This window comes from Nuphar pumila, chromosome 15 (genome assembly GCF_984573655.1).
Source record: "Nuphar pumila chromosome 15, dmNupPumi1.hap1.1, whole genome shotgun sequence".
NCBI classification, from domain to species: Eukaryota; Viridiplantae; Streptophyta; class Magnoliopsida; order Nymphaeales; family Nymphaeaceae; genus Nuphar; species Nuphar pumila.
In genome coordinates, this window is record NC_143263.1 from 2,339,737 (window position 1) to 2,354,686 (window position 14,950).

The 14,950-nt window shown below is 34.7% G+C and overlaps 1 protein-coding gene across 2 annotated transcripts; it reads left to right on the top strand.

The window, feature by feature from the left end:
• Positions 1-10,633: 10,633 nt before the first annotated feature.
• LOC149814113 (uncharacterized) lies at positions 10,634-12,306 on the top strand. 2 transcript variants are annotated; one of them, XM_089989849.1, is made up of 2 exons: positions 10,634-10,788; positions 11,203-12,306. In XM_089989849.1, the coding sequence occupies exon 2, from the start codon at positions 11,212-11,214 to the stop codon at positions 11,905-11,907; it is 696 nt and encodes a 231-aa protein (XP_089845975.1). In that variant the 5' UTR covers positions 10,634-10,788; positions 11,203-11,211; the 3' UTR covers positions 11,908-12,306. The 2 variants fall into 2 exon arrangements, with proteins under 2 accessions (XP_089845975.1, XP_089845976.1); XM_089989850.1 differs by having other exon boundaries at positions 11,212-12,306.
• Positions 12,307-14,950: the final 2,644 nt, after the last annotated feature.

Genomic DNA, 14,950 nt, shown 5'->3' on the forward strand with positions numbered 1-14,950 from the left:
ATTGTATTAATAAACATTGTAATATACAAGTTATCATAAACAATATAATTCTTAATTATTAATCTACACTCTGATCATTATTTTGTAGGAGTCATTCGAGCAACATATGGTAGAGCGATATGGTGATGACTCCACTCAGCATCCGACTTTTGATTCTGCAGTATGAGTGACTGTAATAGGTGAATCCCAAAAGGGTCGTGTGTTTGGGTTTGAGAGTAATATGAACACATCATCAGTCGTTGCTTCCACCAATCACGGCTCTTGAAGTTCTCCCGTCAGCACCAACTCCAAACATCCGACTGACCAACCTAATTCTTGGGATGGTGTCTGTCAACTTGTTAAGGACACAATGCGTGACTATTTACATGAAGCAATTTTTGACATTGTCTGTAATGAGTTATGCTGTTTTTTTCATGAAAGGGAAACTTCGTCTGCATGTGCCTGTCAGGTATGAAAGTTTCATGTCATTTGTTCCATGTTGTTAGATTTCAAGCTAGTATATGCATGGTTTCATCATATATGAACATGATTTCATCACTATGAAAGTTTTTGCCTGCCTTATAACACATATGTGCATAATTTCATCACTATGAAAGTTTTTGCCTGCCTTATAACATATATATGCATGATTTCATCACTATTAAAGTTTTTTTACTACATTAGAACACATATAAGCATGATTTCATCACTATGAAAGTTTTTTTACTACCTTAGAACACATATGTGCATGATTGAATCACTATGAGAGATTTTTGACAACCTTAGAACACATATTTGCATGATTGAATCATTATGAGTTTTTTCTGCCAGCCTTATAACACATTTGAATTTTGTTAATATTCATCACTTTATTGATAACTAGACTATGTGTAATTCACTCATGTTACTTTGATTGCCTTAGCTTAGGTGCAGTGCATATAACTTATTTCATTATATTTTATTTATCAATACTAACATTTATTTTCTCTTATAAGATGCTGGAGATAATCAGCGTAGAGGAGCTGAAGGGGCAGATCGAGACAATGAAGAAGATGACACACATAATCTTAGCGATGATTAGATTTATGTGTTGAATTTGTTGTACCTCCTTGTTGTTTCAAAAGAAACTTTTTGTAAATGTTCACTTGTAAATAATTAGAACTTGGCGAGGATTATAGTAGATAGATAAATTGTTTTAGTTGCTTTGTATATGTATTTTTTATGTGTACTTTGTTTTTTATACACAGGATATATAAATTGTATCACGGGATTTTTTTCTTGATATTTATATTTTAAATAATTTTTTAATGTTTTACGACGGATTAGCGACATATATTATCTGTCGCTATTTAGTATCTGCCTCTAATTTTATGACAGATTAGGAACATATATTTATCCATCGCAAAAAGTGAATCGACCGATGTTTTGCGATGGATTTTAATCAATCGCTAATTCCGTTACTACCATAGCGACAAATTAAAATACATTGTCAAACCAAATCTTTGCATATTAACGATGACCTTGCGACGAATCATAGCATTCACCTAATTTGTCGCAAATTAGCGACGAAACTAGCCACAACAAGTTTTCGTCGCTAATTAGCGACTAGAAAATTGCGATGAAAGTTAGTCGTCGTTATTCCGTCGCTAAACTCTACAGCGAGGGATTGACGACGGATTGCAGTCGTCGCTAATGCACAAATTTCTTATAGCGTATAATTCAAAACTAAGTTATCCAACCCATTGTCCATGTATGTCCATATTGTCCACACAACGTAAAGCAAATATTGTCCACACAACGTAAAGCAAATGTTGCAGATAAGGAACACAACTACTGTTGGTTTTTAAATGTTGCTTTTTTAAAAATATTGTCTAATTGTTATTACGAACATGATTTGGTTTCAATTTTAGACAATAGTATCCTTTCTAAGGTGATAGGTATATATGTATTGTATACTTTGACACAATGTGCCTTCAAGAGCTATGCTCGTTTGATAGGGTCTAGTTGTGGGTGTCCCCAAGTTAACAAGTTGTCACAAATTTGAAGTCCACGAGCAGTATTCCAGCTTGCAGCAAAGCCTACCTAAGACTACTTTCAAATGGACAATAAGAACGTTGGGGGCTTTACAAACCAGAGACCTGCCAATGTGCAGTAGAAAGAAAGTTGATATAATGTCACAAATCTTCTGTCCCCGTTGTCACATGGGGCTGTTGTTGCTTTTACAAGGTTGGGGCAGGTAAGGCTGGGTGGTCGTGTCCCCAACCCCGAGTTTTACCTTACAGGGAGGCAGGTCCGCTAGTGACCTGGTTTTCAATGAGGGTTCCTTCGTCATAAAAAAAAGAGATAATGCCACAAATCTTGACATAGAGAGTATCATACAAAAAATGATGATAATTACAAATATTTTTTTTTTTCAAAACCATCAGCAAACATAAAAATATCCAACTATGAAAACATGTAACCAACACGAAGGAAACATAAAAAATACTTCTAAAAAAAGTGGCATTCATTGGGTGAATGTCATGTGATTTTCAAAATATGTGATACTTTGAAACTATCACTATATTTCGGGATTATATCAGGGTTTGAAATGGCATTAGTGTTAGAAAGATATCATCAGTATCTGTGACAGAGAGTTGACATGATACGATTAGTGGAAAAAAGTTTGTCCCCTTCCAAACTAGTTGTGAGGAATCGGTCCAATCGATAAGATGGACTTGTTATTTTCTAAGACCGTTTTCCAATGGAATAGAGACCTTGAAGTGATGTCAAAATGCTCACTCACGGAAAGAAAGAGATAGCTCTCAAATCCCATGGGTGAGAGTCGAGACTATCAGGTATGCTCAATTTGAACCAATTAGACCCAGCCCGCTCCAATCATGATCATAGGCCCATGAGTTCGGGCTACATTTGAAATCTTAATCCATCTCATAAACAGGTAAGTTCTTGCCAGTTTGATAAAAGTTTAGACCTAGTCCGTTTATATTCATGCTTTGCACAAACAGTTGGAAGTTTATATCTTAATTAACTCAAACCTTAACTGTTTTTACACAAACTAAATTGAGACCTGGCCTTTTTTTGACATTTACATTGCGAAACCGCCCCACGATCAGCCTCCCTAACTCCGCCTGTCATACTTATGATCATTGTCCTGACAGTGTAAAACTTCATGAGCTTTTACCCCTTACTCCCAAGCAGTTGCCATGCTTTTGCTTGCACAAAAGGCAACACTCATGGCTTAGGCCCCGTCACACAATGTTAAACCTCTTTAGGGCAATTTTAGACTTGACCTAAACCTGAATAGCCTCAAACTTGAACCTAGTATGTACCGAAACTCATTTAAAGTAATGTTATTTTTATCACTAAATTTTGGTATTATTGAATCTATAGAAAATGATCATATTGTACAGATAATTTGACCCGATTATCTAAAAAAACCCTACAATTTTTTTTTTATTTCGATGTTTAAAATCATAAATATCCAACATCGTTAAGACACTTTTAATAATTTTTTATATAGATTGCAAATACATGACAAAATAATCAATTGCATTCATGAATAATAGTAATATTATTTACCAACATATGTTCCACTTGTCTAATAGGAACAACTAGTACACATCACATTGTGTTAAATGTAGCATGTTCAAAACTCATTGGTATAGTTGTATAATTGGTAAAGGTCTTCCTAACCCCAACTTGTCTTTAAAAACAAAAATACCAGCATTAAACTAATCAGTGATTAAATATATATATATATAATCATTAAAATCAATCAATTTTAATAAATTTCTACATATTTTATATTTTATAAATACATGCCAAACTAATCAATTACATTAATGGATAGTAGCAACATTAAACTAATCAATGATTAAATTAAAATTAAAACTAATTATTATAAAATAACAAATAAACAAAATACATGTGAAATTTTTGTGAAATATCTAGTAAATAAAAAGGGTTTTTACTGTAATTTATGAAATGTTAACTATTCAGAATCGAATAGGAATCTAAAATATCAATTCGAGCAAAATTAAAGGCTTCAAGTAATTTTAAACTTGAAATTTAAGTTCACAATTTAAAACACATTTGGATTTTTTGATTTGGATCTTAAAAAAAATTGAAGTCCACTATCTAAGGTAGGGGGATCGAGTACCTGGATCACATAAAGATCCAAAATCCGTTAGAGAAGATAAGTGGATTTGGTATGTTGATATGAATCTTGAAAATATCCAAAATCCACATTAGATTTGGATATGTGACTGGTTTGACCAAAATAAAATTGAATCCAATATGAATCTAGGATTTGACAAGAAATATAAATCAAGGTTTATGTTAATTATTTAATATTAGATATCATATTTAATTAATATATTATTTAAGAAGTAACAAACTATCTAAATGATTCTTCATGAAGATAATACAAGCTATTTAATATACGAACTATATGATTTAAACGAATAAACAAATAAGGGGAGAGAGAGACCTAGTGGGTATCTCCTCCCTTGTGGGACCCACCTTAAAGGTATGTGAAAACACATTTTTGAGCATTTATGGGAGGAAGGGGAATGGGTGACTCGACCCCCTTTTCTCCTTTTAGGTCATTTAATCGACCATTCATAGCGGGCTCTTTCCCTCCCATCTCATTTAATGGACTTCCTATAAATAAGGAAGTCCCGTACGGTTTGAGGTATTGCTCTCTCAAGACTCTTGTTTCCCTCTCACCTCTCTCTTACTTCTCTCACGTCTCTCTATCTCAAAATCTCTCCTCTCATGTCGTAGGGTTGAGGAAAATTTCAATTGGTGAAAGCTCGAAGTAGTTTGGAACAGTTCACATCCAATCTTTTGTCAGTTCAATGACCTGTAAAGAGGCCAATGAGGCTTGGGCCTCAGGGCCCATTTTTAAGACGAATGAGTATTGTCTAGGTAGTTTATATAAATATTTTATATATTTTTTATTTAATATAATATAAATATTTGAAATATTATATTTGTTTAACGTGAATGCAAATTTTATTGTTATTTTGATTCGGAGGCACTGCCCCAGAACTCACTATTAATAGGGAGCCCATTTTTTCCCTCCGCCTCAGGCCCCATGAAACACAGGTACGGCTCTCTCTATATATATATATACATTTTCTTGTGTAAAATTCTACTGTGTGACCAAGAGATTAGATACCACTCGTTGATATATTTTTCTCGTGGTAAACTACTCAATTGTTGAGGAAAATATATATACTTATAAATGGAGGCCTACGATGATGAATCCACAATGATAAATAATTTAGAAATTTAACTTATACGAGTTTTCATATATGTTAGAGATTTCTCTTTGGTTGTGTTACTCGCACACAAGCACACAAAATATTTGTTCACATGTGAATATATATATATATATATATATATATATATATTACAACCAGCAAGTCAGACCACCTACTGGTTTGGTCTGACCGGTTGGATCTAGGTGGGTCTGATCAGTTGAGCCTGGTCGATCAAGACATTTAGGCCCAGTGGCACGACAGGGTGCGGTGCACCTGTGCCTGGCGCCACTGTGGTACATAGAAGAAAAAAAAAGTTATAAAATAAAAACAAATATATCATAAAGATATATAAATTAAGGTGATTAGCTGGGGGCTTCCAGCGGACTGCCCATTTTTTTGCGTAATACTAGTGTCTGCTGCTACCCAACAATGGACCATTGTTTGAAAATAAAAGGAAATAGAGGAAAACATATGTAACACTAAATAAGATAATCGACTAACATGATGGGGCCATTAGCACTTAACCGGCTAGCCAGTTCCATTGTAGAACATTGTCTACCGCTACACGACTACATATCATTATCAAGAAATATATATAATAAAACAGATAAAAATAATACATATATTTAAAAAAAAAATGTAGAATGACTGGTTGGGTTGTCGACCCCGACCGGCTGCCTTGTAGTTGCAACCGACTAGGGCTAGCCAACCCCAGCTGGGTTCAAACTGAATCAGGTGTCCAGAAGGGTGAGCCAACCAGCTGGTGCCCCCCTAGCTATGACTGCAGTAGGTTGCAGGTTTGACATGACTTGGTTGTAGTCCTAATAAAAATAAACATATATATATAATAGAATATACACATATATATACCAAATGTGTAAAGTGTACATTTTTGTAAGAAATAAATAAATATATATATATATATATATATACATATTACAAAGCAAGTAAAAGAAAATAATTAATATAATATACATTCACATTGGTCTCTAAGTTAGAAATATAAAAGAAATATCATTTTGGTTTTAAGAGTATGACAACTACATGAATAAGCATAAGTTCAAGTAAATTAAAGTCCTGGATGATTATTCTGGACGATAGTCCAAAAAAAATAATAAGTTGGATAGGTTTACCTGTCATTTCATGTGAAAATGCAAACATGGTACAATTACTGCTTTATGCTCAAATGAATGCATTATTTACTTAACAGATTTGTAAAATATCAGATATGATAATTGCCATGTTTGCTTCATCTGCAAATGCTTTAAGGATTAAAGGATATAAACAAGTTTCATTCACAAACCCCATTTTATCGAATGTGTGAATTATAGATTTGTTGCTTTGCAACTATTCTTTGCAGGGTCCTGATAAGACACGAGCAAGAGTATAAGGTTCCACAAGACCTTTGGGGTGCCACACGAACACTCATGATATTTTGTGTGTATGGTGCTTGAGACTCGGTAGAGGGCTGAAAAAGGCCAACAAGTTATTATGCTTACACTCAAGTTATTTAATTAAACAACTAAATATACATATCTAAATAAATGCTTAGTCGATTTAAACATACTGGCACATTTTTTTTGCACTCGCTGGTAAATACACCACGAGCTCACTTGATGGTGATTCGAATGAACAACAAACAAATGTGATATTTTATATTACATCTTTGGCATAATTTGCATCGTGGCATTTCATGCTGATAAAATTATGTACCCTAAAGTGCTATACGGGTTCTCAAAACCCTTATTTTTCCAAGAGAGGCTTATATAAATTACTTGATTGAATTACATTAAACAGAAAAAAATGGATACCCATCCAGCGTTAGGCTACCTTAAAGAGGGTAGATAGCATAAACTTTGTTGAATTATTGTTGTTGAAACATATAATGTTTGTTATTATGCTACCAGCAACAATGACTCGATGGTCTTTTGCTCATAGAGTTAGGAAATCCAAACTAGTCAATATTTGTCCTAGGTGAGTAAGACATGTAACTTCTGCAGAAGTCGAATGTATCATGTTTATCTTGACCTTTAGGGGTTATATCTCATACATTATACCACCTCTTTAAGAATCTAATTAAGATAGTCATTCAGGGTTTTAAAACAATCATGCATAATAATCCTCTGAATGGTCTCATATGTCTCAATGTATTTGAACCCTGCATACCTGAAGGGAGTTAATAAAGTTAAACATAAATTTCAATTGTACAACATTATATTTTTATAATTAGTTGCTTGTAGATGTGCTTAATTATTTTGATGCACTATGATTAATTTAAAAATGCTTTAAGATATGCCATGATATTAATTATACTTGTCTTCAAATACTGAAATATTAAATTTAGTGTGCTCTTATATCCCTGGTACTTTGCTTACAAACCTTGGAAAGAGATTCTCTATTGAGACTTGTGAAGTCTGACCCTCAATATTAATAAATTTTCAGAACAGGATGATTGATCAATGAGAGTTGTTGCAAAATACTTGGCTGAAGTTGCGAATATCAAATATTTCTTTGCCGATCTAGGATTCTGTTTTGCTTGTTCCAAACATTTTCACTAAGTTTTATTTTGAGGGATGTAATAATTCTTTAAATTTCAACTGAATGATATTTATATTAGTGCTTTTATCAAATGCAAAATTATCTGTAATTGCCTAATATTTTTTAACTTTGAATGTTTTTGCTATGTGTATAAAAAAAATGGTCTGAAAAAATTGGATAAATTTTGGGGCATTACAATATCTATGCACGATCACCAGACCTTCTTCTCCATTGCGGCCTCTTTGTCAGATCTTGCACTTTCTCCTCCATATAAAAACAGCACCAGACTCCTAAACGGTGTTTGCATCCGACCCAACCACATGACCCACACTTACATCTACTTCATAAAGATGGTCTATATTAACTTCAACCTCTTGGTCAGGTACCTCCTCCATCCTCTCACCACTGCCACTATAGGTGATCTCATCCCCAGCTTCATTTATTCAAGCATTGAGGTTAGCAACAATACGAGTGCCAAATAATGGGTTACCCTCCTCCTTCCTTAGATGCTTTTGAAACGAGAGACAAAATTGTGTTTCCAAACTGCTCAACTTTTTATACACATTTTTCCTTAGATACGAGTCAATTTAAAATTTGTAGTTGTTCATTGTACTACAAATCAAATATTTTTTCATCTCACTATTTGAGTGTAACTAGATGTGATTATTGATGGTGCATTTTTTGTGGAAAACTCCGAACACCCATATTTTTTGGATTTGGACGTGATTTCCTTTCTACTCACTTATATACATTAAGTCATGCTTTCAAATTACCAGGATGACCCGGTACATAGTTCTTCGTTGGCTTTTGTTGTTGTATTACAACAATAAAAAATGATGTGGGTATGGACCCCTTCAACATAGTCTTATTATTGGTCATATTGTATTAATAAATGGATTCAATTTTTTTTTACAATAATAAGAAACAGAATATTGAACAAGCATTACAAAAAACAAACAAATTATTTGTATTTCAAAAAGCATTTAAAAGAAAAAAAAGGAAACGATGTGCTTACAAGAAATATTGAAGAAACATTTCATATAAAAAACAAACAAACAAAAGTGAGCAGTGTTTGATTTACCCATTAAACAAAAGGTAACAATGTTTAATTTAACTATTAAACAACAGAAAACATTGTGCTTACCGAAAAAATACACTATCGATGGTTCAACAATGATGAAGTATCGCTTATGAATAGTTGACAAAAACACTTATCAAGAAAAAAATAATTGGGGACCATTGGTTGGAGACAAAAGACAAAAAAAAATAAATTATGTCAAATAATCAAGTTGGGAACCCCAAAAGGTTTATATATGATTCGAGAAAATAGTTTGCAATAAATAAGAAATATTGCATGTGTCATAGTTTTGCAATTATTCAAGTATGCTATTTGCGATATAAGGCTATTCGCAAATTATACTATGCGAGATCGTATAATACATGTGAATAAGTAAGATATTTGCGAATTTATTGGTAAGTGGAATTTTGTATATAAATTTTTGTGATTTTGTAGTGATAAGTAGAGTTTCATACATAAATTTTTGCAATTTCATGAAATATTTGCGAAAGAGTAGGATATTTGCGATTTTGGGGGTTTGAGTTTCACCAAAATTTCGTAAATAAATTTATGCGAGTTTGTGAGTTTTGCATAAAAAAACCAGCAATTTTATATTTAAGTTTAAGTTGGACTTAGCTTATGGGCGATACATTTTTATTGCAATAAGGCATAAATTTATAGTTGCGGGTTCTAGCAATGTCGAATATTTGTAATTTTGGACATCAAAAAAATATCTGACTGTTTTTTTTAAAAAATGGAGTCAAATTATCCGTACAATGCAAGGTCATTTTTCTTTGAATTTATAAGTTTCACAATTTGCTAGTGCTGAGCATAAATTGTTAATATACCCAGCCAATTTATACCACACTTGATTTATCCGTATCCCTTAAGGGTTTACAGTTTTAGTCATACACATACCTAAATCAAATTGCACAGGGTTGGATATAATTTTTAAAGTCTATAAAAAACGATTTTGTTTAAAACACAAAATATTTATACCTGAAACCATTAACCCATGAAAATCAATCGTACCAAGGCCTGATAAATCTGGATTCAAATCTGTTTAAGATACGTTAGACATATTGTATGTTTTTTTTTTTTTTTACAATCTTTGACATCCATATTAATATACATATCTACAACATGCACTTTTTATTCTTGTCGTGTTTTAGTCAAACATTGAGCCTCATACAATAATATTATTCTTATAATCGTTTTATAGAAATATCATTTGAATCACTAGTTTATCTCTACATAAACCGATATGTGACATCTTCTTTAGAAGTGTTATTTTTTTTCAGTTTAAAAAAATGTTCTTCTCTAAAAGTGTCCTTTGGTTTTGTGACCAGAGATGCGGTGGGCGATTTTCGAACTCATGCCGTCCGTTTAGATGACTTTTACCAACATAGTGACAAATCTTGCGACGGGCAAAAATATCGCAAGAAATTATCCAAATGTTAGAAATGATAATTTCTTACGAGTTTTTTGTCAAAAACATAAATATCATATTTTTTTTGTCAAAAACATATCCAAAAGTGAAAAAAACAGTGTGATTTTTTATTTTTGAATATTATTTATTTATATTTCTTTGTAAAAAAGTATTTTTATATTTTAATTTACTTTTCATTGTTAGGATTTTTCCCCCAAAAAGTGTGAGATTTAAAAAAAAAAATTAATTTCTCGCGAGCTTTAGCGGCCGATATTTTAGGGGTTTTAACTTTTGTCGCTATGCTTGCCAACCGCCTCAGCGAGATGAGCGAAGCCCTGTGCTTGAGCTCCAACGCAGTTTTCCAATAATACCTCCACCTCTGCCTCATGTCTCTCTCTTTCTTACGACGCTCTCTCTTTTCGACGACGATCACCACCACCATCACCACCGGGCCAGCACGTCGGCCACCACTTCTGTCCACACTCTGAACCAAACATGCTGAAATCTCCCTCCCGCGCGTAAGTTTTTCTCCTCTCACGTATTCGATTACTCAGATTTGGCCTTTTACACCCGGGTGTCATACAACTCTGAGATAGTGGATACATTACTTCGCCAACTAGGAAAATCAGAAACCTCACAGAACCCTAGAACCACATTCACGGACTGGTTTTTGAGGGCTTTACGGGGTTCCCATCTACAACATCGAATAAGAAAACCTAGCATCATAATTCAGGCGACCTGCAACAAAATTGGTCCCAATCGATCAATTGGGTGATCGCTAATCACAATCACACCCAGAAATCAAAGAAGAACGTATTTCGTGGATACCCACAAACTCTAGAGGACACCCACAAAAGAGAAAGCCCCAAACTGTATAAACCCTAAACTCTAAACTTGGGGTGTTGTCGGGTTCATAGAGTTCTTATTTATAGTGACTTCAGATGGGGCGTCCACCGGCAGCGTCAGGTCGAGGAAGGGGATCGAAAGGCACCGGCGTGCCATCCGATGCCGAGCTCAAAATCTATGAGGCGATCAAGGAGAGCGGCAATGGTGGCATCTGGATCAGAGACATCAAGGCAAAAACCGGATTGAACGACAACCAGTTGAAGAAACCCCTCAATTCTCTCATACAGCAGAATAAGATAAAGGTGGTGAACGATATCCAGAACTCCACTAGGAAGACGTACATGTTGTTCGAATTGGAGCCCTCAAAAGAAGTCAGCGGTGGGGTGTGGTACACAGGCAAGACTTTCGACAGCGATCTCATATCGAATCTGAAGACGGTTTGCCTGAAATTCATTGCCAATGAGAAGGTTTCGACGCTCGAGTCGATCACGGGCTTCATCAGGAAGTCGGGGCTGATGAATATCGAGTTTCAGGCAACAGAGATCAAGCAGGTGATTGACGCTCTGGTTCTGGAGAGGAATGTCGAAGAGGTTGTGAGCACGGGGAAGGGGATCTTCTCGGGGGTTCCGGTGAGGAAGGTCTGCTATAGGTTCTGCGAGAAAGGGGGCCCCGAGCACTCGCCGTTCGTATCGGTTCCTTGTGGGGTTTGTCCGGTGATTCATGAATGCACCCCTGATGGGTCCATTTCGCCTAAAACCTGCGTTTACTTCAAAGAATGGCTTGATTTTTAATAGAAAATATAGTTTAGCTTTTGTTGGTGGAAAGATGGATGAAGGTATGCTATTGGGGTTTCATGATTCATGGGTTCTTCAATGATGAAAGCTTTGGGTTTTCTTTATAGAGGTCTTTGTGAAAAAAATTGGGGTTCTTTATAGATGGCTTTACTTTAATGAATAAGTAATCAACCAAATGGCGGATTCTTTGTTTCATACGTATTATCTCTGAATCATTTCGGTTCCCTATCTGCTCCTTATTGCAATGAATGTGGCTGAACTTAAAATTTTTTTCTCTGATCATAGATGGTCGTGTCACAATGATCACAGTTTCAAGGATAATGCAAGCCTAAAACTGATTTAATTGCTGAACAAACAAGGAATTTGGTCTTTATTTTGATCATTGTCTTGCTTGTTGTGACCATACATGGATTTATTTGGCAGCATTTTACCCTAATGGTATATTATTGGATACTTGTGATCATTGCAATTTTTTTTTCTCTATTTCCTTTTTTTATTTACTCTCTTTTCCCTTTTTGAAGGGGATAAAAGATAGAAGAGAAGAGAAAATAAAGAAAGAAGAGAGGAACTCTCTTACAAGGTCTCACTTGACTTTTATTTGAAAAAGATTTTGAAATTACTTGCCTTCGTTTTTTGAAAATTTGCGAGAAAAATAGAAAGACGGGATTTACTCATCGGTACCAGGTTTAACCGTTCATGACGCCTTTACCAGGAGTAATTGAACCAAGAATCGAATAAATGCCTTTTTCTTTGCCTAAATAATGTTTAAAAAATTATTCTAAGTCTAAAAATGCACATTGAATCATGCTTGTGCAATGCGAATGCAAAAGATGTATGCTTTTTAAGAAATGCTTCAAATTTTTTTGGATTTTTTCAAGTGATTTTGAAATAAGTTTGAAAATATTTCGAAGAAATGGTTTAAATAGTTGAAGCCGAAAAAGTTTAAACTTTGAATCTAAACTTGAAATTTTAGATTTGAACAAGGAGATTTTGAATTTCTGAGTTTGAAATAATCAAAGATTGAGATAGATCTTGAATTGAAGAAGGAAATTTTTGAAAGATAGGAATTAAGACTTATTAGAATATATTAGAATATGGGCTGGATATGGATCCATTCAATAAAAGATCCATATCCATTCTTGGGTTTTGTATTTTAATGTAATATGTGTTACTAATACAGGGGCACTTTTGTCTATGTGTAAATTATTGTAACCCTATTAAGGCTAATGAAGTATTAGCGCAGCCTTTGAGAAGAATACCGACTGTCGATTCCCAACAATATCAGAGCTTTCTCTCTCTCTCTCTTCCCCCCATCTTTGATTTCTGCAGAAGTTTTGACATGGTATCAGAGCAGCGACAGGTCTGGGCATAAAAATCTCTTCATCAGGAACGCGAAAAGCACGTCTTTATCTCTTCTTCAGTCAGCCGAGTCCTTCCCATTCAGAGGCTCAGATCCTTCAGCCGAGTCCTCCTTATATATCCAAAGGCCGAGATTCTTCACCGAGTCCTCTTCATCTTCTTCCGCCGAACCCAACACCCAGTCTGAAGCCCTCATCTCTTCTAAACAGGTCAAGTTTCCTGTTTTTCATTTGTTTTGCTTCATCATCTTCTAATATCTATTTTTCTAGTTTCTGTCGTGAAAATTTATTGGTCGAGTTTCCAGTTTTCCATTTGTTTTGCTTCATCATCTTCTAATATCTATTTTTCTAGTTTTTGCCGTGAAAATCTATTCTCTAGTTTCCTGTTGCTACATCATATTTAACATCTAATATTATAATATTAGAAAAGTCGAGTTCCCTGGTTTTCCCACCAGGAATCTGCTTGTGGCATCCTTATTCATTTTCGTTCACTTTACCTTCGTTTCCTTATTCATTTTCTGTCAAACTTTTCATACACACAAAAAAATATATATAGACCTCTTATTTCTCTTGTCGTGACATTGTGCCGATTTCTGTCAACTGTGTCAGTTAATGATAAAACAACCCAGTTTCAGTCACTAGTGTTATTTTCAAAAAAATAAAATAAAAAAATTATAAAAGCTGTCAACAAGCTTACAAATGGATACTTCAACAAATTCGGGTATTTCTTCCAATTTCCTAGGGCAGCTAGTTTCGGAAAAGCTAACTACAAACAACTATCTGACTTGGAAAAGGCAAATTGCTCCTTTTATTCGAAGTCAAGACCTTTAAGGTCACTTGGATGACTCCACTCCAATGCCCCAGAATTTATCACAACCGAAGCCAAAGAGGATAGATGATTGTCGAATATTGTTCGCAATCCTGCATTTGTTTCTTGGATGAAGCGCGATCAGGCCCTTGTCGCATACATCACTTCCACGTTATAACAAGAAGTACTGATTTTCATTCCTGATGATTGCACATCCAAAGTTTTGTGAAAGGATTTAGCTCAGTCCTACTCTCAGATATCGTTGGCCAAAGTATTGTTTCTCAAACATGAATTTTAGATGTTAAAAAAAGGAGCAATGAGCATCATTGAATTCTTAAATCAAGTCAAAAGCATCACAGATCAGCTAGCCATGGTTGGATATCCAGTGTCAGATAAAGAAAAGGTGCAACAGACACTGAATGCTTTGGGATCAGAATATCATGTTCTTGTGACGTCTTTATTGTGCCTACCTACGCTGCTCAGTTTTGAGGAATTACGTGCCAAACTCTTTCAGTACGAGATGACTCTGAAAAACATGTCTGATGCTTCAGCAGGACAAGCATTTATGCATGAGGTTCTTGCCATAGGGATAATAGTTGATCGTTCACGAGGAGGATGTGGCAGAAGCAGGGAAACTCCAATCTAGGGTGGACGTGGGTTACTACATACACCAAATTCTAATGTCAGTTTTTTAAAAAATGTTCCCACATGCTACCAGTGTAACAAAATGTGGTCACATCAAAGCCAACTGTTGGTTCAATCTACAAAATCAGAATAGAACGCAAAATTATATACATGCTGTTATATCAGGAATTACAGGTACATTTTGAGTCAGTGATGATGCTAAGGATCTTCTCTTATCTGCGATGACCAA